Source organism: Gobio gobio, assembly GCF_949357685.1.
Source record: "Gobio gobio genome assembly, chromosome: 6".
In the NCBI taxonomy this organism is placed as follows: domain Eukaryota; kingdom Metazoa; phylum Chordata; class Actinopteri; order Cypriniformes; family Gobionidae; genus Gobio; species Gobio gobio.
The window spans coordinates 38636334-38662564 of NC_137102.1; the positions used below are offsets into that span (position 1 = coordinate 38636334).

The window sequence follows — 26231 nt, forward strand, 5'->3', positions numbered from 1 at the left end:
CTATTTAATGAGTGGATGAAAAGGCATCGTGTTTGATACCGGTGTGTTCGTATGGGTATAATCCAACAGATGAGCTGAATGAAATTTTTATAGAATTTATCATGTCCTTATAGTAAGAAATTAGGTCTAAATTTACTCTCTGCTTAAGAGCAGGAAACTGAATTACCATAGATAATCCAATTTTTTGGGAGGGGTGGAGACACAGTCACCCCTGAAGCCTAATTGGCCAGAACCCATCCAGGGGATGGGCAAATATTTGAGTTTATGCTGCCTTCACGTGCTATCGGAATTATCGTAAATACGAGTTTCCTAGGTAAAAATTGCACATGAACGCCCTCTGATGTCGTGTTTACCACTGGGAAGTTCGGAAATAATTTTGATACCCCAAATCCCGAGATGGGCGTGTCATAAGCTTTAAACATGGTGGCGGGGAGAACTAGACTGCTGTGGCAGGTGTGGTTTTATTGTTTTTTTCCCCCAAAACAGCTAGGTCGTCTTGTCTTGAAATTAATGTAGTACATATTTACATGTAAGAGTAATCATATGAAGCGTATTGTATGTTTGGTACACACAGCGAAAATATCCTGCATTTGACTGAAATTACAGAATCAACAGAAAGCGGACTATCTGGAATGTTTATATGGTTGTCGGTGCATGGGACACTACATATGATGTTGGTTTTTAATAAGATTTTCCCAATAAATAGGCAAGAATAACCTGGTGTCCACCATGATTCCTGTTCACTCCGACAACAAAGCACTTGAATGCAACAAGCTCGTAATCACGACTTTTAAAGTGGGAAATAGGACATTTCCGATAGCACGTGAAGGCAGCATTAATCTCAGAACACGAACGAAGAGTTCAGTTCAGTTTTCAGTTTGGTTAGGTTCCAGTTCACGTCACAACCAGTTCGGTTCGAGCTGGTTCGCGGCCTGTTCGCAGTTCAGAGATGAGCTAAGTCCTAGCAGTTTGACCAGAGTTGAGTTCTGAACGGAGAGCTCCCAGGAGACGATCTGACGATCGTGGCAGACCAAGATCAGAGAAAATGGGTTAAACAACGATTTCATTCAGGCCATCTGCTTTTCTCTCACTTTCATTTCTTTTACTTAAAGTTTTTTTTTCTTCTGTTAAGTCTCGGGTTCTGTTAAGTTTTGCCGCAAAAGTCTCTCAACAACGAGTTTCTAATAGCGCGCTCCAACTTCAAACAACGCCCACAAGACTTTCATCCAGCCGCCAACAAGCCACGTGATTGGCTTCCCCAGACGTCGACCAGACCTTCAGCGAATCAACGATCCGGGAAAACCTCTGTCCAGCCAGGAAAAGAGAATCCCCTTTGTCAGACGACACACGAGACACAAACGCAAGTAATGCCTCTTGATTCCGAGCTGAACTGGTGCATTAGATCAAATGTAATAACCCTGCCTAAGAAACGATAGGAGGTTAAATTACTGATCAATGGTTTCTTCAGGTCACGTGTCATAAATGCATATATTGCTTAGGATTTCATAATTTCTCTCTCTTAGAACTTATTCTTTCCTCACCTTCTTCCTTTCTGCAACGTGTGAATGTGCGAGTGCGTGTGTTTATGTTAGATATTATGTGTTAGAGTAATCAATAAAGTTCCGTTTGTATTCAAAGATAACTGTTCTTGTGTTATGTGCTTATCAATTTAATGTCTTGAACTTCCGATCTAAGTTACCTGGCTGTTAAATAGTGTTTCACTATTGTTCGGATATTAATATCCGCTGCAGAGTTGATATTTACGGCCCGTTCAAATGAACGCTGGAAGAGTCATTTGCTCGGCTGTAAAAATAGACTCTCAAAATTCCCTATGAATTCATTAATTAATTCATTTGAGCTAAATATACATGTTTCCCTTTAACAGAGCCCCCTTTAAGTTCTTACATATCGGCGGACGAATAAGTTAAGGTGTAAACATTAATTCTGAATTATTTATAAATTATAGTGTCATTCGAGTCTTTCATTTTAATTCAGTTCCCAGTTGAGTTATTATTTTATCTGACTCTTAGTCACTACACCGGTAAAAGTCTAGATCTTTAAAATTCATCCAAATTACAGCGAGGCGCAACTGTACGGTGCTCTGCAGTGGTCAAAAAGGATATAAACAGTGAATTTTGTAGTGATATATTCTTGAAAACCTTGGTATTTGTCAAAAAACAGGTAATTCGGCCGGGGATTTTTACGCAGGTGGTGGGAGAAAAACACTGACATTCTGGATTCGGACTGCAATAAAATCACTGACAATGATGAAAATACCTTATGACCCCACAAGAAACAATTACCATCTGAATATAGGCTTTACACTGTAAGGTTTTCTTCAACATCATGAGATTTTTGGGCTTTGTCATTAATTAGAGAGTCTTTCTGTCGTTTCGAGTGGCCAAGTTCGGGTGTTGGGACAGGCCTACACATCCAACTGCACTACACACTTGCAATGTCTATATGTTTTTCACAATTTGCTATCAAGTGTTTCATTGGTGTAAATGATCTGTCACACCTGAACACGTAGTGTATGTTAAGCCAGGCTTTCACAGAGCATATATTCCATCTGACAGGCCCTACACATGGAGTCTGGAGCTGCTGGAGCCCCTGGTCCCCATGTGTGTCTGGAACAAAGACACGGAAACGAGAATGCAACAACCCCCCGCCTAAAGATGGTGGTCTACCTTGTCAAGGAAGCAGTACTCAGAAGAGAAATTGTTAAAATTGTTGTAAAACTCATGTTGACAGTTTCTTACAAACATAATACCACTTCTGTCTACATAAAATATTGATTCTGTCATTGAAGTTATTTTTTTGTTGCAAAACAAGCTATAATTTAATTAATTATTTTGGTTTACCTTTACTAGCTTTAGTAATGTTGTAATTTAGTTAAAATATGTTACTTTTTTTGTCGAATTACTTGATTTTGAGTGCTGGCTTGTGGCCCGTTCCCAGTAATGTTGCAATCTCTCCTCTTATATTGTTTATTTCTATCTCTATCTCTATACTGTCCTAACAACATTAAAAAATAAAAAACCTAACAAAATTATTTTAAGTAAAACCTTAACTAAAAATGTCTTGTTTGAGGTTGAGGTTTGTGAGAATTGTTTATGAAATTTGAAAGTGAGAATAATATTTTCAAATTACAGCTGACAATTTTTTATCTAATCTTGTGTTACAATATGTTACATGTACTTACCACAGTAATAACAGTAAATTATGCATAATTGCAACTAACCCTCAACCAAATCCTAATCCTACTCTAACCAGTAAGTACATGTAGTTAATTAATATTACCCAGTACTTAAATTTATAATTACACTGTAACAATGACACCTTAAAATAAAGTGTAACTGTTTTTTATGCCCTTTTTGGATCTTGACAGCCCCAGTTCTTATCTAACCAGCTATTAAAAGTCACTAAAATTGACCTTTTTCATCTTGCATTCCAGAGTTTCAATAATGATCAAATTCAAAAATACAAAGAACACAAATTACATCAGTTACATTTTAATTAAACATGCCTGTGTTTACTGTTTCATAAATGTAGGAAAGATAATAAAGTGTGTCCAAACCTCCAACTGTAGTATTGGCTATTTATTCTTCAGTTGTAATATGTTATTCATATAATTATGTTCAAATAAGAAGCAACAGACCAAAATATTAACTAGTTGCAACCACAGTCCACAGTAAGAAATAATTATGATGGCATGTACACGTGGCTGTACAGAGGACCAGCAAAAGTGCTTCACAAAATGTAAAGTATCACTTGTGTGGGTGAATATTTAGTTTAGTTGAAGGTGCTCTAAGCGATGTCACGCGTTTTTTAGGCCAAAACATTTTTTGTCACATTCAGCAAACATCTCCTCGCTATCCGCTAGCTGCCTGTCCCCTAAACACACTGTTAAAAAAAGCTGGGGCCCGTTTCAGAAAGGAGGTTAAGTGAGAACTCTGAGTATGTTAACCCTGAAATAAGGGAAACTCTGGGTTTTCAGTTTCAGAATGGGAGGTATGTCAAACCCGAGAAAGCAGGGTAAGTCAAGCCCGTTTCTAAAAGACAGGTAACTTATACTCAGAGTCAGTTACCAGGGTAACTTACTCTGTGAACCTAACCTGGTCAGGAGCAGGTTTTCTTTGGTAAACCCAGAGTTTCTTTCAGTCTCCTCCCCTTTTTTAAAGCGCCAGCTGTGTTTAAATAGTTTATTCATTCATTCAAACTGCACAAATGCTTTATTACTAAGTATTTTGGTCGTATTTCAAGTACAAATATCAACGATTTATAAATGTAATCTAAATCTAAAGTAAGCGAAGTTTACTTACAAATTAAATTATCTGCCACTTGACAAAAATACATAGTGAGAAAAGCATTCTTTGCAGTGGAGGTACACTCATTCATTGCTATATTTTCATCATGGGGACACTGTCAAACTGACAAAAATGGCATGTCCTTTTATACAGGAAGGATCCTGACGTTCACTTGATTAACCTCTAGAAGTAACCTGATAATTAGAATTTCCTTTAGGATTTCCAGTGGTTGGACGCATTGATGACGCTCATATTCCCATCATCACACTTTCTGAAAACGGATACTTCTGAAATACTGTATGGAATGGAAGGATGCTGCCAGATGGTAGTACAAGATATGCCATAACCACCACCACAGCTGTTAAATACATTTATTTACAATTTTTATGGTCATCTTTATTTCCTACATATACTTTATTCTTTTTCCTGTTGGATGTTAATATTCTTCCTCCATCTCCTCTTCATCTGTCAGTGGTGCTGGCGTTTGGCTGGCCTGAGTGGAAGTAAACTGTTTAATGTCATTACCCTAATTAATAAATGTAACAAGTGGGATCAGAGAACATTTCATTATGTGAAAAGAGCATAGACCCTTTTCACATTTCTGGGTTTCTCAGAACGGAAGTCGTCATAGGGTAAACTTTTATAGCGGTGAATGAAAGAATAAATTAAATATATATTTTTTGTGTCCCTATTTGCTCAAATAGCAAAAGAAAAACTCCACAATAGTGATTTAACAACTTTCAAAAAGAGGGAAAAAATAGAGTGAGTTTGATAACGGAAGTGGAAAGAGAGAAAGATGTAATTTTTCACCATCACTCCCATAGAGACTGTATTAGAAACACTCTCACAGCAGCGGTAACTTGTTTTTTGTAATTTGATGCAAAAGTAATATAATATAATACAAAGTATTAGCGTTATAAATGTACATACATTAAAAAAAAAAAAAAAAAAAAAAAAAAAACGTTGCAGGATTTATGATATTGATGACCATTAAAGCTACACTATGTAACTTTTCCGTCCACTAGAGGTTGCATTTTCAAAACAAAGGCGTAGTTTGATGACGCCACGTTTGAGCGCAGAATCTTGGGACATGTGGTCTTCACCTCACAGCCGGTGGAAAACAGTCAGGATAGGACTCGGGCAGAAATCATGTTCATGGATGCGATTATTAACATTACTGTAGTGAAGCAGAGCAGGACTGAGTGTTGTGGAGCTGAGCAAGGCCGCAGGAGCGATTGAAGAGCGGGACTGTTATTATGGCATAATCGCCGGCGGGACTTTTATTATGACACGGTTGCCGGCGCCACTTCCTCGTTTCCAATCATGAGTATGAGGTAACGCAATTCTGTTTATCGTATTAGATATATCTGAGTGTGTTGAAAAGGAAGTTATGACGTTCGCTCGGCGGCTGCCATGACACTTGTTCACACTGCAGTGAGAGTAAAGTGTTTCACTGAATAAAACCCGGAAACCGAGGGTGACGCAGATATGACGCAATCGACAGGCGACTCCCTCAAACGCATAGCTCACACGTCCCGGTTCCTTGGTTAAAATAGCAATTTCTCACGATTTACAAATAGTTGGAAACATTTGGGATATTCTAAGTACTCAACTGAACAAAATTTATAACACTGGCCTAGTGGTTTCTGGATATTTTACTGCAAAAATCCTACATAGTTCACCTTTAAAACACGTCATCACTGTGAAAAGGGTATATGTGGGAAAAGCTGCTGCACATTGGACACTGAATGATATTTAATTAATATGTAAAATGTTTGTAAAGTCATTAAACCAACACCCATGAACATTTTATGCTTAAAGCTTTACCTGATTGAATTATGTTTTTATTTTTCATTTTTAGCTGCTGCCACATTCTTTTTTTGCCTTTTGGATACCATGAAAATTAAACTTAATTAAAATAATTAAGAATTAAACTTACATATTGACCCGGAAGTATGCAAACATCTTTTTGTTGGGTGCTGTTGCCATGGTGAATCGTAATTTCGGAGCTCCATTGATCGTGGCTTTTCATAGTTGGAGTGCATTTGCTTAACTCAGAGTCAGTCTACTCAGAGTTGATTGAACTACCTCAATTCAGCTGTTCTGAAACCCAAAACTCAGAGTAAGTCAACTCAGAGTTCAAGTTTAAACTCAGAGTTGGTTGAACCTCCTTATTGAAAGCTCCCCTGGGGAGCTCCGAAATTACGATTCACCATGCAACAGCACCCAACAAAAAGATGTTTGCATACTTCCGGGTCAATATATATGTTTAATTCTTAATTATTTTAATTAAGTTTAATTTTCATGGTATCCAAAAGGCAAAAAAAAGAATGTGGCAGCAGCTAAAAAGGAAAAATAAAAACTATTTCAATCAGGTAAAGCTTAAGCAGAAAAGGTTCATGGGTGTAGGTTTAATGACTTTACAAACATTTGACGTATTAAATAAATATCATTCAGTGTCCAAAGTGCAGCAGCTTTTCCCACATAAACCCTTTTCACAGACTTTGACCATTTTAACGGTCATCAATATCGTAAATCCTGCAACGTTTTTTGTATTTACATTTTCTTTTTCAATGTATGTACATTTATAACACTAATGCTTTGTATTATATTACTTTTGCATCAAATTACAAAAAAACAAGTTACCGCTACTGTGACGGTGTTTCTACAGATTCTATGAGAGTGATGGTAAAAATAACATCTTTCTCTTTTTTCACTGCCGTTATCAATCTCACTAAAAAAAATGTCCCTCTTTTTGAAAGTTGTGAAATCACTATTGTGGAGTTTTTATATAAAAGTTAACCCAACTACGATGACTTCCGCTCTGAGAAACCCGGAAATGTGAAAAGGGTCTACGCTCTTTTCACAAAATGAAATGTTCCCTGATATATAGGGTAATGACATTAACATTTGACTTCTACTCAGGCCAGCCAAACACCAGCACCACTGACAGATGAAGAGTAGATGGAGGAAGAATATTAAAATCCAACAGGAAAAAGAATAAAAATAAAGATGACCATAAAAATTGTAAATAAATGTATCTAACAGTTGTGGTGGTGGTTATGGCATATATCTCGGACTACCATGTGGCAGCATCCTTCCATCCCATACAGTAATCCATTTTCAGAAAGTGTGATGATGGGAATATGAGTGTCATCAATGTGTCCAACCACTGGAAATCCTAAAGGAAACTCTATTATTAGGTTACTTCTAGAGGTTTATCAAGTGAACGTCAGGATCCTGTATAAAAGGACATGCCATTTTTGTCACTTTGACAGTCTCCTCATGATGAAAATATGAGCAATGAATGAATGTTCCTGCACTGCAAAGAATGCTTTTCTTACTATGTATTTTTGTCAAGTAGCAGATAATTTAACTTGTTTTAAATAAACTTTGCTTACTTTAGATTTAATTTATAATATTTTGATATTTGTACTTGAAATACGACAAAATAGTAATATGACAAAATAATATGAAAAAGCATTTGTGCAGTTTGAATGAATGAATGAATTATTTAAACACCGCTGGCACTTTAAAAAGAGGAGGAGACTGAAAGAAACTCTGGGTTTACCAAAGAAAACATGCTCCAGACCAGGTTAGGTTCACAGAGTAAGTGACCCTGGTAACTGACTCTGAGTATAAGTTACCTCTTGTGGGATTACAAATTTTAGAAACTACATTGCATTTAGCATTTTAGGTAAAAATGATGATGTCAGATGAATTAGTCTGCTACGCAAATCTCCCAGACCTGTTTTACTGATTTCAAAGGCTCTAACAAGAGTCTCCTTTCCTGCCAGACCTGTTACTCTCTATTGTGTTTTAAATGAGTCAAAGCCCACCTCTGGGAGCCCAAACGTTGCCCCTTTTTGTCTTTAATGGCTCTTTGGCCTGGCTAGTATCAGCATGCGAATAGATATGCTGATTCAATGGGACTGGTAGGGATTTCATAGTAGGGCATAGTAGATTTCATAGTAGGGTCTTTTACCTACACAACATATGCATTCCTTTGTTTGAATGTCTCCTCCTCTGCTGTATAACCACTTCCCATGAAATGTAGATAAATTGCATTATCTTGTGCTGTTAAAATCAGACTGTTTTCGGGCGACCTGCAGCACAGAGAGTTCTCATTAAAAGAATTACTTCTGTTTGATCCCGACGTCTCCTGGTCTCCATACTTCAAGAAACAACTGAAGTTCACAACAGATGGTGCCGTGACCCGGATATAGAGTTCCAGCTTCCTCACCTAAAATCCAGATTGAAACTTCAAGCTCAAAGATAAAGATCTGCCTACATTCCAGACTGAAATCCAGAGCGAAACTTCCAGCTGAACAACGATTTTCCAGACTGAATCTTTCAACCAAGGGTTGTGGTGAGTGCTGATCTATCCAAAAGAACCTTAAAAGACCAGTACAAATTTGTTTATCCTCTGGCTGCCAGGGAAGAGTTAACGGACGGCTGTAGGGTTTGGTTAACTAAGTTATCCTCTAGCCTCAAAAACTAATAATTGTTCTGTTTGAAATAGGGAAGATTAGCATTTAGCTAATATTTGTGTTTTGTGTTACCCTCTAATTCTGTTTGAAATAGGGAAGATTAGCATTTAGCTAATATTTGTGTTACCCTCTAAAAAGTTTGTTTTTAGGGATGAGTTATCCTCTGTTTAAACAGGGAAGTTATTAGCCTCACAAACTAATGATTGTTCTGTTTTAAATAGGGAAGATTAGCATTTAGCTAATATTTGTGTTTTGTGTTACCCTCTAAAAAGTTTGTTTTTAGGGATGAGTTATCATCTGGTTTAAACAGGGAAGTTATTAGCCTCACAAACTAATAATTGTTCTGTTTTTAAAATAGGGAAGATTAACATTTAGCTAATATTTGTGTTACCCTCTAAAAAAGTTAGTTTTTTAGGGATGAGTTATCCTCTGTTTTCAAGTAGGGTAGTTATTAGCCTCACAAACTAATAATTGTTCTGTTTTAAATAGGGAAGATTAGCAACTAGCTAATATTGGTGTTACCCTCTAAAAAAGTTTGTTTTTTAGGGATGAGTTATCCTCTGTTTTCAAGTAGGGTAGTTATTAGCCTCACAAACTAATAATTGTTCTGTTTTAAATAGGGAAGATTAGCAAATTAGCTAATATTGGTGTTACCCTCTAAAAAAGTTTGTTTTTTAGGGATGAGTTATCCTCTGTTTTCAAGTAGGGAAGTTATTAGCCTCACAAACTAATAATTGTTCTGTTTTAAATAGGGAAGATTAGCATTTAGCTAATATTTGTGTTACCCTCTAAAAAAGTTTGTTTTTTAGGGATGAGTTATCCTCTGTTTTCAAGTAGGGAAGTTATTAGCCTCACAAACTAATAATTGTTCTGTTTCAAGCAGGGAAGATTAACATTTAGTTAATATTTGTGTTTTGTCCTCTGTTTTGTCAAAGAAAGTTAACAATAGTTGAGCTGTGTTAACGAAGAAATTATCAGAGAAGTCAGTCTTTGTGAGTGTGTGGTAACAAAGAAATTCATAAAATGTTTAGGAAAAGTGCTAGACTGATCCCCACAACTGAAAAAGGTGGTCTCGCAGCTCCTTTGTGGACCGAAAGTGATTTCAAATCACAGTTAGGGGTGCAGATGGATTTAATTGTCACAGAGAAAGTTAAGCAAGAACTAACACTGAAATATGAAATACATCCAGACAAGACTTGGTCGATTGATGAATGTAAAAAAGTTTTAGGAGCATGTATTCGCAAGAACAATGTGAAAGGCATTATTTGTTGTCACAGAGAATTTGTTTTAGCAATAGCAACAGAACAGTCTAAACGCAACTCAGAGCTGGAGAAACAGAACAATGAGCTCCGGGCTAGAATATCTTCTTTGACTAGGAAATTACACCGCAACAAAGATGCAGAAAAAAACTGATGAGGGAGAATTTAGTCAGCCGGATAACATTTATCCTGACTTAAAAGCTTTCTTTGAAACAGATGTAGACATCCAATCAGTAACTGATAAGCCAGTAGATTCAGTGAAGGTGTGTGGGGCAAGGAGAAGGTCTCAGGGAATTGAGAGAACTGAAAGTGTTCCTCCCAACTCTTCTGTTGTCCAAATACAAGCTGTTGCCAAAGCGCTAGGACCCAAAGATATCGAGAGACTATCCCAGAGTTTACCCTCAGCACGCACAGAATTTTCTGAATTTAGAAGGGCATTGATCAGTAAAATGCGTCTTTACAACATGTCGTTGCCGGAAGTTACACAGCTGATGTCACAAATTCTAACTGAATCTGAACTCAACAGTTTTGAGTCTGCTGTTACTTCCAAACTGCAACATGCCAGTAAGGGTGATTTGAGAGAAGGTGTAGTGAAAATCCTAAAAAATCTCTTAGGACCCAAAATAGATTGGTCAAAAATTACTAGATGTGTACAAAAGAAAGGAGAGACTATAAGTGAATACACTGAAAGATTTTGTCAGGCAGCTGCAACTTACAGTGGAATAGTGGAGGATTCTGAAAAAGTACCAGATGATAGAGGAGCTCTAATCCGTATTTGGGCAGATGGTCTTATAGCTGAGTACAGATCAGCCTTGCCATTCCTACATGTTACATGGGCTAACGAAACTCTCAGAAGTAACCTAAACAGGTTAGCTACATGGGAAAGGGATGCTGATGTTAAAACCCAAGTGAGAATAGCAGCAGCTACGTTTAACCCAACGAAACAAGACAATAGATAGCCTAAAAACGAAAGTACATGCCACTACTGTGGAAAATTAGGGCATTGGGAGAAAGAATGTAGGAAGAAGTGGCATGATAATAAAATAAATAGATTGCATAATTCTGCTCCTTCTCAGCCGGCTTACAACCCTGATGTAGTTCCGCAAGTATCCACTGAAACTTTAGGACAGCTCGTTCAGGCTCTTCTAAGAGCACAACAAGACCAGGAAAAAAACTAATTGTTGGGGCTGTAAGTAGCTACCTTTCCCCGGTAATCCATCACAATGACCAAATAATTTTTGTGAAAGGTAGCATACAAGAGAACGAGACCCTCACAGCCCCAAACATTGTTTTACAGCGTGCACCAGTCACAAACCCATCCTCATGTATGATGTCAGCAATGACTGAAGTTTTGTTAGAGGATGAAATGACTCATGATTGTGTTACGGTTACATACGCAACTACGAATGAAATAGCAGAAACTCCCATTGAGAATGCAGAATTGGAGTTGTTTGTTGATGGTTCAGCTCAAGTGATTGAAGGTAACATTACAGCAGCTGCAGTGTTGGGTCAGGGAATGAAAACCTGGAGTCATGTGTCACACTATAAAGTTGTTCCCCCACCAACAGGGATAGGGTAGGACACGAATCAGTGAGGAGCCCAGGAAAGAACTGAATGCAACAGGCATTCGGGGGCCAAACCTGAGGCGAAGATTCCCTTGTAGGCATCCCCATCCACTAGTCCATCCTTACCTCACTGTTTCTTTAGGTGTCACAGGAATTAACAAATAGGGAAAGAAGGAACAACAATAGCAGACTCCAATTGAACAGATGAGACAACCCTGATGTTTGCTGTCTTTTAGAACAAATACTGCTCTGTTGTCTTTTGTTTTTTCTTTGTGCAGATACCTATTGATGGCTGTCCCCAGATTCATACGCACCGATCCTCACCTGCTTATGAAGCCACAACCTCTGAAGGACAACTACACCCATATGCACCGATTCTCACCTACGTATGAAGCCACAACCTCTGAAGGACAACGAGACCCACTACTGAGTCAACTGTCAAGAAGAAGAAAAGAAAAGAAAAAAATACACAACGCAGAAAATGATCTACGGGAACTTCAGTCTTCCATCAACATGATCAAGATTACCTTGCTACAAGACTGCCTTGCGACATCGCACAAAGTGTAGACTCCAGAAACAACATATTCTCAGAGCTGATGAATATGTCAAGAAACACCTTGTTTGCTGGAAAGAACGTTTGCATGCCACACCTGCCTTCAGTAGGAGCAGGAATCCCATGGGTGGCACATGATGGGAGGAACGTCTGTATATAACATCCTGCTCAGCCAATTCAATGGCAGGTGCACCCTGATTGCTCTCCTACCACCAACAAAGAAGATGGCTGCATTCAAGGACTCACTTATGCACAAACATGGTGGTCAAGGACTCTTGAACAAAATCCAACAAGACATTCTTGATCTTTCAGCAAAATTACATCAGATGACTGAAGATAATTCTTCATGGTTCGGAAACCTGTAAGGTCAACAAAGAACTCACAAGGACTGTTCCAACCACAAAAGAATATTGCCTGTAATGAACTTCACGGACCCTATTGGCATGTTTGTTTCTGTGGCAGCATGTCATTCGTCACTACAGACAATCAACACAGAGCAAGTGATATGTGCCTGTAACTTTTCCAAGTTACATGACTAGACGATGGGGCTTATGCTAAAAAACATAAGCTATAGAATGGACTGATGAAGGTTTAAATTTGTATTATGTGGGAGTTATTAGAACTCCCAAAGGGGGGAATTGTGGGATTACAAATTTTAGAAAGTACATTGCATTTAGCATTTTAGGTAAAAATGATGATGTCAGATGAATTAGTCTGCTACGCAAATCTCCCAGACCTGTTTTACTGATTTCAAAGGCTCTAACAAGAGTCTCCTTTCCTGCCAGACCTGTTATTCTCTATTGTATTTTAAATGAGTCAAAGCCCACCTCTGGGAGCCCAAACGTTGCCCCTTTTTGTCTTTAATGGCTCTTTGGCCTGGCTAGTATCAGCATGCGAATAGTTATGCTGATTCAATGGGACTGGTAGGGATTTCATAGTAGGGTGTGTCTTTTACCTACACAACATATGCATTCCTTTGTTTGAATGTCTCCTCCTCTGCTGTATAACCACTTCCCATGAAATGTAGATAAATTGCATTATCTTGTGCTGTTAAAATCAGACTGTTTTCGGGCGACCTGCAGCACAGAGAGTTCTCATTAAAAGAATTACTTCTGTTTGATCCTGACGTCTCCTGGTCTCCATACTTCAAGAAACAACTGAAGTTCACAACACTCTCTTTCAGAAACTGGCTTGACTGGTTTGGGGAATTCATTTTTAGTCCATCTCTGCAAAACGGACTTCAGGATGGACTAAAATGAACTCCCAAAACGTACTGCCAGATTCTGGAAGATGAATTCTTCAAACAGTGGTACTAGAGGATGTGGTGCTGGTCCTTCAAGAGTCACTCTCAACCTATCTGTCCATAAAGCCTATAAAAAAACCTTCTTCATGTATTCATGTGTCATCCTGACACCTTGCACTTCTGGAGACTCCAGGTAGGTTGCAGCTTTGGAAAATGGTGGCGCTGGAGACTAAAGGGTTCCTGATGGTTTCACCCTTAATTCTTCACCTTAATTCTTAATTCTTTTGCAGTTAACAGGTGTCTTTTCTTCACCACCTGTTTTTGTCAGATCCTGCTGACCCAACGAGCATTTCACTGTCCAATGGTCAAGCCTTAACTGCAATGTCTAGTATTGCATTAGTATTGCATCCTTCTCATGGGCATTTAATACTTTTTGACTTTTCAGTCTGAGTTAAATCTCTTTTTTGGCTCAATTTATCTGTAAAAGAAAACATGCCTAATAATTCTGCACACCTGAATATAAGGTGATTTTCATTTCCAGCCTTCATGAACAATTATATATCACTTATACATTATTAAATACTAAATCAATAGTAGTTATTAGGATTACTGTGGTTTGGAATTGGTCAAATGTGCCTGGAAAAAAAATATGATCAGAAAATCAACGTGCCTAATAATTCTGTACTCCCTGTAGTGTTGTTCCAAACATAGTGTTTGTCTGTTAAGGCCAATATTGTAGGTCTTCGAGAAGGTCATTACCTGGAATAGAAACATTCAGAAAACTGGTAGATTGTAATGCTAACACAATAAGTCTGCCATTTTTCACCCCAAAATCAAGACATTTTGCGTAAAGAAAATCTTTATTGTTTTTGTATTGACATTAATTTCTTAACACTTGACTCCCAAAGCAACTCATCTGGAAAAATTACAATGAGAATGTGCTTAAAGGGATAGTTCACCCAAAAATGAAAATTAGCCAATATTTTACTCACCCTCAAGTCATCCTAGGTGTATATGACATTCTTCTTTCAGACGAATACAATCTGAGATGTATTACAAAAGTCCAGGCTAATCCAAGCATTAGAATTGGATTCATAGTTGCTCTGTTTTTGAAGTCCATAAAAAGTGCATCTGTCCGTCAAATAACGTGCTCCACGCGGCTCTGGGGTGTTAATAAAGGCCTTCTGAAGCGAATCAATGCGTTTGTGTAAGAAAAATATCCATATTTAAAACTTTATCAAGTAAACTTTCGGCCGACCGCCTTCCCTGTTCAATTTATGGAAAAATTGTTGAAAGTTCCCCTGCCGATCGCAAGACTAACGCTCGTCATTACGTCACGTACCCATCTTGAGTTTCACTTTCAACATTCAACACTTTTCCACGGAAGGCAATCGGCTGGAACTCTACGTGATAAAGTTTTAAATATTAATATTTTTCTTACACAAACACTTTGATTCGCTTCAGAAGGCCACGTGGAGCACGTTATTTGACGGACAGATGCACTTTTTATGGACTTCAAAAACAGAGCAACTATGAATCCAATTCTAATGCTTGGATTAGCCTGGATTTTGTAATATAACTCAGATTGTATTAATCTGAAAGAAGAATGTCATTGTCACATGGTGTTTTGGTGATGGTTCATGTTCATTGTTCCTTGTTCATGTTTTAGTTTATCATGTTCTTGCTTTGTTTTAGTGTCATGCACTTCCTGGTTTTGTCATGTTTCAGTGTCATGTGAATCCCATGCCCTCATGTGATCTTGTGTCTTGTCCTGTCATTGGTTCATTGTCTCATCACTGTTCACAGGTGTCACTTGTCTTGTCATTAATCTGTGTGTGTATTTAAGCCCTCATGTTTGCCATGTGTCTTTGTCAAGTATTGAATGTTGTAACCCGCTGTTGGTGAGTTCTGTTAAGTTAAAGCTCTTTATAGTTTGTTTTTTGCCAAGTCCTTGTTTTATGTTTTGTTGTGAATAAAAAGCTGCATTTGGGTCCAACAACTCGCCTCCAGTGGATAAACTGTTACAGTCATATACACCTAGGATGACTTGATGGGGAGTAAATTATGGGCTAATTTTCATTTTTGGGTGAACTATCCCTTTAATTGTTATGAAAATACTCACAATACAAATAAAAAATAAGAAAACATTTTTATGATTTTGGGGAATAATACGGATTTATATAGAGAATATCAGTGAAAGATTTACTATGCATTCAACTTTTTTTCCAAGCATTTATTAAAGCTCTGGTTAAAGAAACGTTATTTACGTATGTCCACGATATTTGGCAGAGCAAATTATTACAACATTATAATTTTATTTATATTTCTGATCTTTATGATACTATGGACCCTTTTCACAGACTGTGATGACCAGTTTCCACAGTTATCAACAATGCAAGTCTAGTAAAGCTTTTGATATTTTCATTTATTTTATTTTATTGAAGACACATTAATAACTCTATATTGTGTTATATTACCTTGGCAGTAAATGAAAAAGAACAAGAATTAATGCTGCTGTGAGCGTGTTTCTAATACAACAGCTGAGGGACTGACAGCAAATTTACATCTTTCTCTCTTCTGAATGCTGTAATCAATAAAAATATCCCTCTTTTGGAAAGTCAACTATGACAACTTCTGCTTCTGAAAACCCTGGGAATGTGAAATGGGTCGATTGTTTGTGAAACTGATTGATGACACATGTTCTAACACATGTTAGAGGCAATCAGCTGATTCCTCTTGAGGCCCTAGACATGCTGTTCCACCATTCTGTGGGGCTGGATTGTTACACTGGCGGGTGCGAAGCTGGGTCTTCCTTGAACAGGTGGACCATGAAGACCAGCAGCTCCAATTGCCATCTACTGCCAATGCTGTGTTAGGATGAAAAGTAAAAAATACACAAGTTAGATTTACATGTTTTCACTTAGCACAAGCTTTTATCCAAAGTTACTTACAAATAAGAAAAAAACTAATCGCATGCAATTTGACATGAGCCAGAAATATTCTTAGTATGCAACGCCAATTTTAAACTAAACTTGGCACATTTTAGAGTGGCCTTTTATTGTGGCCAGCCTAAGGCACACCTGTGCAATAATCATGCTGTCTAATCAGCATCTTGATATGCCACGTGACGTGAGGTGCCTTTCTCTTTTATAAATAACATGCCACACAGACAAACCTTTTCGCTGGGTGATCTCACAGCTCACTCCTCTGAAACCAGCTGGACAAATACAAATGCACCTCGTGCCTAACATGAGAAACAGACAATTATTACACATATTGTATAATTTGAACACACTCAATGTTGAGAGAGAGAGACAATTATTACACATATTGTATCATTTGAACACACTAAATGTTGAGAGAGAGAGAGAGACAATTATTACACATATTGTATAATTTGAACACACTAAATGTTGAGAGAGAGAGAGAGAGAGAGAGAGACACGATTATTACACATATTGTATAATTTGAACACACTAAATGTTGAGAGAGAGAGAGAGAGACACGATTATTACACATATTGTATAATTTGAACACACTAAATGTTGAGAGAGAGAGAGAGAGAGAGAGAGAGAGAGACACACAATTATTACACATATTGTATAATTTGAACACACTAAATGTTGAGAGAGAGAGAGAGAGAGAGAGAGAGAGAGAGAGAGAGAGAGAGAGAGAGAGAGAGAGAGAGAGTGAGTGAGTTTGTACGTGAGAGTACGTGTTTTTAAGGTTTTATTTTTCTTGATTACATTTATAAGTGCTCCTGGACTTAGTTAGCTAAAATTGACTTTTCTTATTTCACCGCACTGTGGCTTTTTTATTTGGTGGATGCCTGCAATATCTGTGGGACTGTATGCCTTAAGGACACAGTACTCCAGAGAAACATTAATGCAGCTAAACCTTGTTAGTTTAGCTTGGGAAACGGACTTTACGCTAGAGTTACCAAACTTTATTCGGAGAGACTCTCATGGTCCGAGGAGTGTGGAAAAGAAGAAGAAGAGGGGCAAACGAGGTGGCGTTAGATCACGCCTGAGGAAGCAGCGGCTCACCAGGGTTCCTCTGCCCTCGGTTATTATGGGAAATGTTCGGTCCCTGAGAAAAAAGGTGGATGAACTTCAGGGAAATGTTTGTTACCAGAAGGACTTCAGGAACTGCTGCATCATGGCATTTACTGAAATGTGGCTCACCGAGTGTGACCAGGACACCGACATATCAATTGATGGGTTTGGAGTTCCTTTTTGTTTAGATCGACAGGCAGAGGTAACGGGTAAAACTCAAAATATCTGTGGCCGGTTACTTAAAACATGTTCAAAAGCCTTTAGTCCTTTATTTCATTTCAGACACAACATGTTCATAACCTCTGGAAGGTTGTCCCTATTCCAAAATGTAGTGGTTCTAAAACTATTAATGATTTCAGGCTGGTCGCTTTGACCTCTGTTTTACTGAAGATTTTTGAGAAACTGGTCAGGTCCGAGATCTTGAGGCAAACTGAACATGTACTGGATCCCTTACAGTTTGTGTATAGGCCTCATAGAGGAGTGACAGTAATTTGTTAATATGTGTCAGGAGTTATGAAAATGAAAACCGCGTCGGTACCGTTTGATTGTAATATGAGCCTCAGCTACTCTCATTCATAAAAAAACTATTCTCCTCAGGAAGACTCGAGAAAAATCAACATCCCTCAGGGCTTTTAGTTCAAAAGTGTGCAGATGAGGAGAAATATTGATATATTCTCATATGTCTGTGTCAAATTTCTAAACAGAGGAGTATTTTTAATTCAATACTTCCTCAAAATGCGCAGTAGCCTAATCATGCGCGATTGAGACTCTTATGTGTTGTTTTCAATTCATACTGGCAGCCGGAGGGCGCTCTGTGCACATGTAGTCCATATATGGTACAGACAGACGAAGAAGATACCATGTGCCATAATAGAAGTCCATAATAAAAGCTTCCTGAGATCGCTAAAGATGCAAATAGAGACATTTGAAGACAGTAAACACTCTATCGCGATGATGTATGGTTTGTCTGTGTTCTTTATACCATGTTAGGTGTATTCATAATAGATTATATTTATAATGCAATGCTATTCAACATAGCTTTTATCAATATTCAGAATATTGTAAAATCAGTGTTTCCCCTACAATGTATTCACAGTGGCGCAGCGCCACTGCAAAATCTTCACATGATCAGTAATATCCAACCCGTTCTCACTCCCAAGGCGTCAAATTCCGACGCATGGTCAAGTGCTTTCCGCGTCACAATAAAGACGCTCAAGGTACCCCTAGGCGTCACTATATTGACACGCCGAGTGCTCCATTCATTTCAACGAGAAACCTTTGCCGTCAGACACAGACGCGTTGGGCATGGGAACGTTATCGTCATGATGATCATATATTGGGCTATGATTTTGCCATTATGACATGTTGGACTGTGATTCTCAATTTAGTCAGCCAGCATCATTTTATTTACGCTATCTAGACACGTTTTAACATGTAACCCAACCCCATTCCATCCCTAAACCTACCCATTTGTGTGGTATAAAACGCAGATATAACAGGCAGAGTCGACTGCATGCACAATTTATTCAAAAAATACAAATATTCCGAGGCCAAGCGATTGATTTGTGTGAAGGAAATCCCCAAAAGCGATCAGCGTCTCCGTCCGCAGAAGACCACGAACACATAAAATTTCAAATATTGCCGCCCGTTACGTCAGTTTTCATAGTGAAATTGCATTGGCTCTAGTATGTATCGTGACCAATTGCGTCATTACGTCAGCTTTGATTGTAAAATGTCATTGGTTCTCGTGTGTCTTGTGACTGAATGCGTCATCGTAAAGAGGCGTGTGTATTATTTGAATGAGATATGAATGAGTGCGTTAACGGAGCGGCGGGATCATCATCTCAGCGATTAAAACATTAAGATCAACTCTGTTCTTTACATGAAGACATCGTGTGACTTCAGAAGACTTGGGGCCCTATCTTGCACCCAGCGCAATTGACTTTGTACACCGACGCATGTGTCATTCCTATTTTGTACCCGCGCAAAGCGCGCTTTTCCCTCCACAGAAGCACGTCGCTAAACTAGTGAATGAACTTGCGCTACCTGGGCGGTTCAGCGCAAAAAAGGAGGCGTGTTCCGGCGCAAACAATAGGCTTGTTTGAGATGCGCCTCGCCTCGCCTGAAATTCAGCCGAGACTAGGCGGCTGCAGTGAGGGGAGGAGTGAAAAAAGTGCAGGCAAGCCGGACAGTTCTCTCTTCTCATAGTGGATCCGACACCTGCGAGATCAAAGGCGGATATCCACTTCCTGATCTCATACAGAGCAGACGTGCCTTCTATCTGCTCCCCGCTCTGCTTTGGCGCTGATCTTTTTGTCTTTTTTTCTTGACTCCCTGCTTGCTGGACTCCTGAAAATACTGAAATGGAATTAATTAACTGGTCTCTCAGCGCGATTGACAAGATTTTCTCACTGAGGAAGGGTACTCCGGGAGAACCCACCTGCCCGGACGGGACCTTCCCCGCGGGCTACACGCGGGACGCCTGGAACAACTGGCAAGTCCTGTGCCTGGAAGTCCTGTCCGTGGAGGATATTGAGGATTTATTCATAATTGGCATTATGATAGTGGGGTTCCTATTTCTCGGCCTTGGGATTGCCCTGACCTATCGAAAAATGGGTAAGACAGCTGCCAGTAAATTCACCCAGCCGCTGTCTGTGGAAATTAAAGAGTGCTTCGTGGATGTGTGTGACCGACTGAAGGTATTAGATCAAAGAGTGACATTGATTGAGGAGCTGTATCGTAACATCTCAGCCCGGACTGCGGAGACGCAGGGAAGAGTGGGCTCCATCGGGGGTCAGGCTAGTGAACTGCTACGCAGTATGTCTGGTCTGACCATGAAATTGGATGAAATGTCCAGGTCCATTCATGAACCGGACGCTCGCCGCTGACGCTGAGGATCAGAACGGATTGATTGATTATGGTCTGGAAAATTACAGAAGATCAGCTAAATGGATTAAGATATTTTCCCTCATCCCAACGTCCAGCCTGTCCCTATCTCTCGGTTGGGAGGTCAGCTTGACAGCTGGGTCCTGCTATCTTGCTTTCGTTCCCTGTGCACGGCCATATCTCCTTTCAAGGACAAGCCACAGAACTGAACTTTGAAAACATCTTAAGTTATGGCTAACATTCTCACACAACACAGGAAGCCAAGACTCTTACTCGCATCATACACACCTCACCCCATCCCTGCCCCCCATCCAACCGTCTGCCTCCCCTTTCCTCCTTCCTATCTCCCTTACTATTCCCAACAAAAAATACCATCACGTGACCACGTGTACTGTGTGTACTATGTATGTAATGTTTGCATGTATGCTTAGCAATCTGCATTTCTTTATTTCTGGAGAGCGTGTGGCGGCGCTTTAAATAGCTGCGGCTCGGAGGCTTGCTCCAAACTTCATTTCGTTGCATTGTACTTGTACATGTGTAATGACAATAAACTTGAATCTCATCTCATATCGCGGGATTCACCTCGTGCGCTTTGTTGCTGATAAACTGGATGTAATTTAAGTTCTGTTACTTTTATATGAAAATAAATTTTATGAACAAGACACCCAAAGTTTTTGTTATTTATTTCCATTCGAAAGACGTGTTTATCAATCATTTTTACTTGAATTAGGCCTACATACATGTTTGTATATATATATATATATTTTTTTTTATAAATATGACAACAATTACATAACCCACAGAGAGATCGCCTTTGTTAGAGAGTTTGGGAATATTCACACATAAAAACATGATATCAGAGTTTTAAAATCAAACATTTTGAAAAAGAACCATACATCACGGTTATTTAAACCAATAAGCATTAAGCTGTGTCGTCAGCAAGTCGTTTCCCATCATGCTTTTGCTCCGCGCAGTCTGTGGAGAGCAGCTGCGCTCGACTGCAAAATCCGACACATCCGCCTTTCGCTCGCGAGAGTTTTTTGACATATGTCGGCATGACATCAGAGCAAGGCGGACCGCCCTCGGACACTTTTCTAACCGGAATGCATCTCGCGCTGATCACCGGTGATCGGTTCTGCGCAGATTTCGCTCATCTCAAACAAGCCTATTCCCTGGTGCTATTTTGCTGTTCCATTAAACAATTGCGCCACTGACCAGAAAAAACCTAGTCTAAAGTCAGTGGCGCGTTGAGCGTTGTTCATTATGCTATTTTAAGGGCGCATGCTTGACCATAATGTATAGCGTGCACAACGCGCATACACTTTGCTCATGTAATCTACACAGATGCAACAGTTATTTTTGCAAATCATAAATTGTTACACTAAAAAATATTAACACATGAGATGACGGAAATCATTGTGGTGTGCCACGAAGATGTGAAAAAATAGGCATAAATCTAGCTTACAAATGATTCAGGCTAATTGTAGTCTAATAATTAAGCAGACCTGTTTGCCCAATAGTGGCAACTTCTGGCAAGACATATATGTATATAAGGACATCTAACAAATTGGTTTGTCCGTCAAGAACCAGGAAAAAAAATCGGTGAGGGTGGACGCAGCGATGTCCTCTGCTGGCGTCAAGTCCTGAGTAGAGGCAGATCCACCTCCCGTTACACGGCTTGCCCGATTGATGCTGGCAAGCTTGGACTTTCCCCGTCTTCTGATGTCATTGTAGCGCTTGCACGATGACGACAGCGCAGCGACAGTGAAGCAGATTCTGTACACTGACTACAAAGATGGATGCAGCAGTGGAACATCACTATCAGCTATCGCAGCTGTTTTAAGCGATTTAAACTTTTCCATTCCGTTAAAACCAGAGCAAAGAACAACACAAGAAGCCTTCATATCTAAAAAAGATGTTATCACTGTCTTACCGACTGGATTCGGCAAAAGTCTGATATACCAGCTTGCTTGTCTTAGCGAGAGCCCTCTGGTAGTGTTAATGTTTCACAAAATAGGCGAGAATGTAGTTGTTTTTAAAGGTCCCATGGCATGGCATTTTTCTATTATTTTATAGTGTTTTCTGAGGTGTACTTATATTATTAGTATGATTTTTACATCATAAAATGTCATAATTTAGAAATAAAAGGCATTTTTTCTATACTGCTGTTTGCCCTGTGGCTGAATGCCCTGCTTCAAGAGGCGTGTCTGCTGTGAGACTTCAGTAAAAACGCCCACTGTTGTGATTGGCTGACATCTTTGCATTTTAAATGAGCGGAGGGGGCGTGGTTTAACGAGGCACGAGCAGGCACGAGTCTGACAGAGAGACGGATGGACCTGTGTTCACTTCTCATCAGTTCTCTCAGTATGTCTCAGTTCAGGGTGAACTGTTGTAGTTACTAGCATATACTTCAGGTTATTAGTTTATTTCTAGTCGGAGGGACTGTCACTCATGTCAGAAAGTTAGTAACTTTAGTAAATTATGGATCAGCGCTGACTCGAGACGCGAACCGTTTAGAACGATTCAGTCCGATTTGGTGAACTGGTTCGGTTCACTAAAAAGAACCGATTCAAAAGAATGATTCATTCGCGAACCGGACATCACGGAGACGAAGCGATTGCTAACAAAGTTATTTATAGTAACTTCTGAGTTATGAGAGCGCTGTCAGTCAGCGCGAGTTTATTGTGTTTGTATCTGAGAGTTCTGAATAAACACGAGTCCCAGTCACACCGAGTCCTCTTCATCATTATTCTACCAACTTTGTAACACATGCAATGTACCATTACAGCGAGATGAACGAGTTAGTAAGTGTTGAGTATAGCATTATTTCTAGATATGTTCCAATCATATGAATAGCGTCATTGACGCGCATTGAGTAACGTTACACAGCGCAAACAAAGACACAACAGCTGTAATCGAATGTAATCCAGTTTATTGTGGGGAAAGCTGGCTAGCCTAGCCGGATACCCTCACGCTTACCCCCCTTCTGCTTAATCTCACGCCGCGTTTGGCTCCTCCGCTGTGGGCCAGATGCAGTACTGGGGGTCGGGGATGTTGGAGGCCGAGCTTCGGCGTGCGTGAAGTTTATCTCTGAAGATGTGACTGCTGATGTTAAACAGAAAAGACTGTATGCACATTTTAGAACAGATAGACGTGACAAGGACGTACAAAAACACTGACTCACAAGATAGAAAACACGAAAACACTGTTCTGTCGGGAGAGAGAGAAGCCGCTGCGTGTCCACAAATAATAAATAATAAGCTACACATAAGAAATCAATGATCACAGATCAGAAGGAACTGAAGAAAGACTTCTGTTTTCATTTGTAAATACAAACACTGAGAAACTGCCAGTGTTCACTCGTTCACAAGTAACGTTAATGATCTCTAGCGTTTGCATGGGCGTGCCAGATTCTCTGGGCGGGGGAAAGGGAGGAAACCGCTCCTGCTTGGACGTCAAACCAGGAGACTTCAGGATTGGCTCGTCTGGCCTGTCATTTTCTCAAAGGCAGAGAGAGACAGCCAGAACTCGGGTTTACACCGATCAACATTTCTATCCACTTGGGGACAATATTCAGGCTAGGGGAACTCATATTAATGTTGAAATACCTCATAAAATGAAAATTTCATGCCATGGGACCTTTAAAGCCAAAATCTGTGGTTTATTTATAAAGAGAGCGCCTTTTTGAAAATTTGATCTGCCGTTTTTGGAGTTGTGAGCTCCAGTGGACCAGCGGCGGGGGCGCTCAATTGCTCAACCCCACCGAGAGGCGCCTTTCCTCGGCCAGTCCTTCTGCCGTCTACCGCTGGCTCTGATGTGAAGATATGATTCGTCTTGTGTAGATCTAACGGCTGATCTTTGCTCTCATTAATCTATAATTCTTTCCCTGACAGATCGTTTTGTCTGAGGGCAAAGTGAAGTTTCATAACTTTATATTTGTAAGCTATTAAACTTTACCGTTGTAGTCTCCTAGCGCTGACTTTCTTTGACTGAATTGCTTTATGTATTGTATAGCTTCTTATACCTTTTACTTATACTTTTAAAATGGATATTGATCACGCATTAAACTAACATTTGACAAAAAGAGACTGGGTTTTGTTTTATGTCATATTGTATTACAGTGATAATCGGCTATATTATGCACACATGATATTACATGTTTTTATTTTTTAATGTAAACGAAAAGAGGCCGGGTTTTTTAAATATTTCGTTTTGTTATATACATGCATTGAAGATAATATGCATTGCCTTCACTACATTTGTGTGGCTATAATATGTTTAATATTAACTATTACCGTCATCGGGAGTTCATTCTCCGGAGTCAAACTTGGTAAGTCACGGACGCAAGTTAGAAGTTCGCGTACAAAATATGTCATAAAACACCACTGCCTCATTTCATAAAAAAAAAAAAACTTAAACATATTAGCCACACACATGTGGTTCAGGCAACGCGTAGTTAGGCCTACATTCATTATCTTATATATTTATAATAAAACGAAGTATAAAACACCCTGCCTCTTTTCGTTTACATTTTAAAAATAATTAAACATTAATATGTGGTTTAGGTAAGGTGACCAGATTTCTGAAATGGAAACTGGGGACATTTCCTATTTGAGAACACAAGTACAGACAAGTAAGCATATTGAGAAACGGCCAGAGTCTCAGATGTTTCTCCGTCGCTCTGCATACGTCATCACCCTCATCGCTCTGCTGCTCCAAAATATAAAAGTAACGTTTAAATATGAATAAAATATGAATAAAATCATGTATGCTTTTACAAATGCAAAGAATAAAATGCGTCTTGATCTGACGCATTGGGTAAACAACTGAAATCAATGGAGCGCTCAGCGACAGCGCGTCGATATAGTGACGCCTAGGGGTGGCTTTGGCGTCTTTGTTGTGACGCGAAGGGCACTTGACCATGCTTCGGATTTTGACTCCTTGGCAGTGAGAATGGGTTGTAATATCACGACATTCACTTACACACTGTAAAGGAGAGAGAGAGATTGACGATGGCCAGAGAACTAAACAAATGTAGTCTGCTTACACTTTCACAATATCACAGGGCTGTGATATTAATCTTATTTTCGCTTCCAAGGATTAAAAAAAAGAAGATATGAGGTAAAACTATTATAAACTATGCTCGCGCATCGTCTAGCACAACTTCCTTCCCTTCACAGCACGCGCTGTCATTTCTCCCCAAACATGCATTTAACGTCAGATTCAGCACAATCCGTGATTGTTGTCAAATACACTCTCCACTTTGGCTAAAGAACGTGCAGAACGTGTTTGATTAAATGAAAAGCACAATAATCCGCGCAATAGACGCTGTTTCTAAGTTCAAGGCGGGTGTGTGTGTGTGTACGCACGCTGCGAAACGGACCGACTTAAACATATGCTTCGTGTGCGCGACTAAACCATCAAATACACAACAAAATAGCCTATATCTCAAAATGACAGGCTTGGAGAGTATTCACTTAAACACAGTTTAGCTTAAATGGGCGTAAAAGGGAGGATGATTTTAGATCTGCATCTTAAAGCATCTAATAAACTTGGTGACGATTGAGCCATAATGTGAATCAAAACAATAATATATATATATATATTTGATTAATAAAAACTGAAGGTAAAAAAAAAAAAAAAACATCATGTAATAATATTTCACAATATTAGGCTACTGTTTTTTCCGGTATTTTTGATTAAATAAATGCAGGCTTGATGAGCATGAGACTTTTTGCAAAAACATAAAATAGTATCCAAAATATTCAAAATGTCTATTTCTATCCACAAAACTTGCCAGAAGTTTTTGAACTTGCCACTCCGGCACGTAACAGCACCGCTGCTGGAAAAAATTCTAGGGGAAACACTGAAAA

At 39.2% G+C, this 26231-nt stretch overlaps 2 protein-coding genes across 6 annotated transcripts in view; one reads left to right on the forward strand and one right to left on the reverse strand.

The window, feature by feature from the left end:
* c8a (complement component 8, alpha polypeptide) overlaps nucleotides 1-3581 on the forward strand; it is a 67897-nt gene extending 64316 nt beyond the window's left edge. For both annotated transcript variants that reach the window (XM_079819539.1, XM_079819540.1), the window contains one exon: nucleotides 2577-3581. In XM_079819539.1, coding sequence (XP_079675665.1) covers nucleotides 2577-2725 — 149 coding nt within the window. In that variant the 3' untranslated portion in view covers nucleotides 2726-3581. The remainder of the gene's footprint in view (nucleotides 1-2576) is intronic.
* Nucleotides 3582-14261: 10680 nt separating this feature from the next.
* c8b (complement component 8, beta polypeptide) overlaps nucleotides 14262-26231 on the reverse strand; it is a 45252-nt gene continuing 33282 nt past the window's right edge. Inside the window, exons 11-13 of one of the 4 annotated variants that reach the window (XR_013816719.1) lie at nucleotides 16593-16661; nucleotides 15231-16284; nucleotides 14263-14548 (exon numbers count right to left, since the gene is read on the reverse strand). Coding sequence is in view for 2 of the 4 variants with exons in the window: in XM_079819536.1 (XP_079675662.1) it covers nucleotides 16130-16284; nucleotides 16593-16661; nucleotides 23338-23463 (350 nt within the window). In the remaining 2 variants the exon portion in view is untranslated. Of the gene's footprint in view, nucleotides 16285-16592; nucleotides 16662-23337; nucleotides 23464-26231 lie in introns of all 4 variants that reach the window. The other 3 variants (XR_013816720.1, XM_079819536.1, XM_079819537.1) reach the window with 3 other exon arrangements.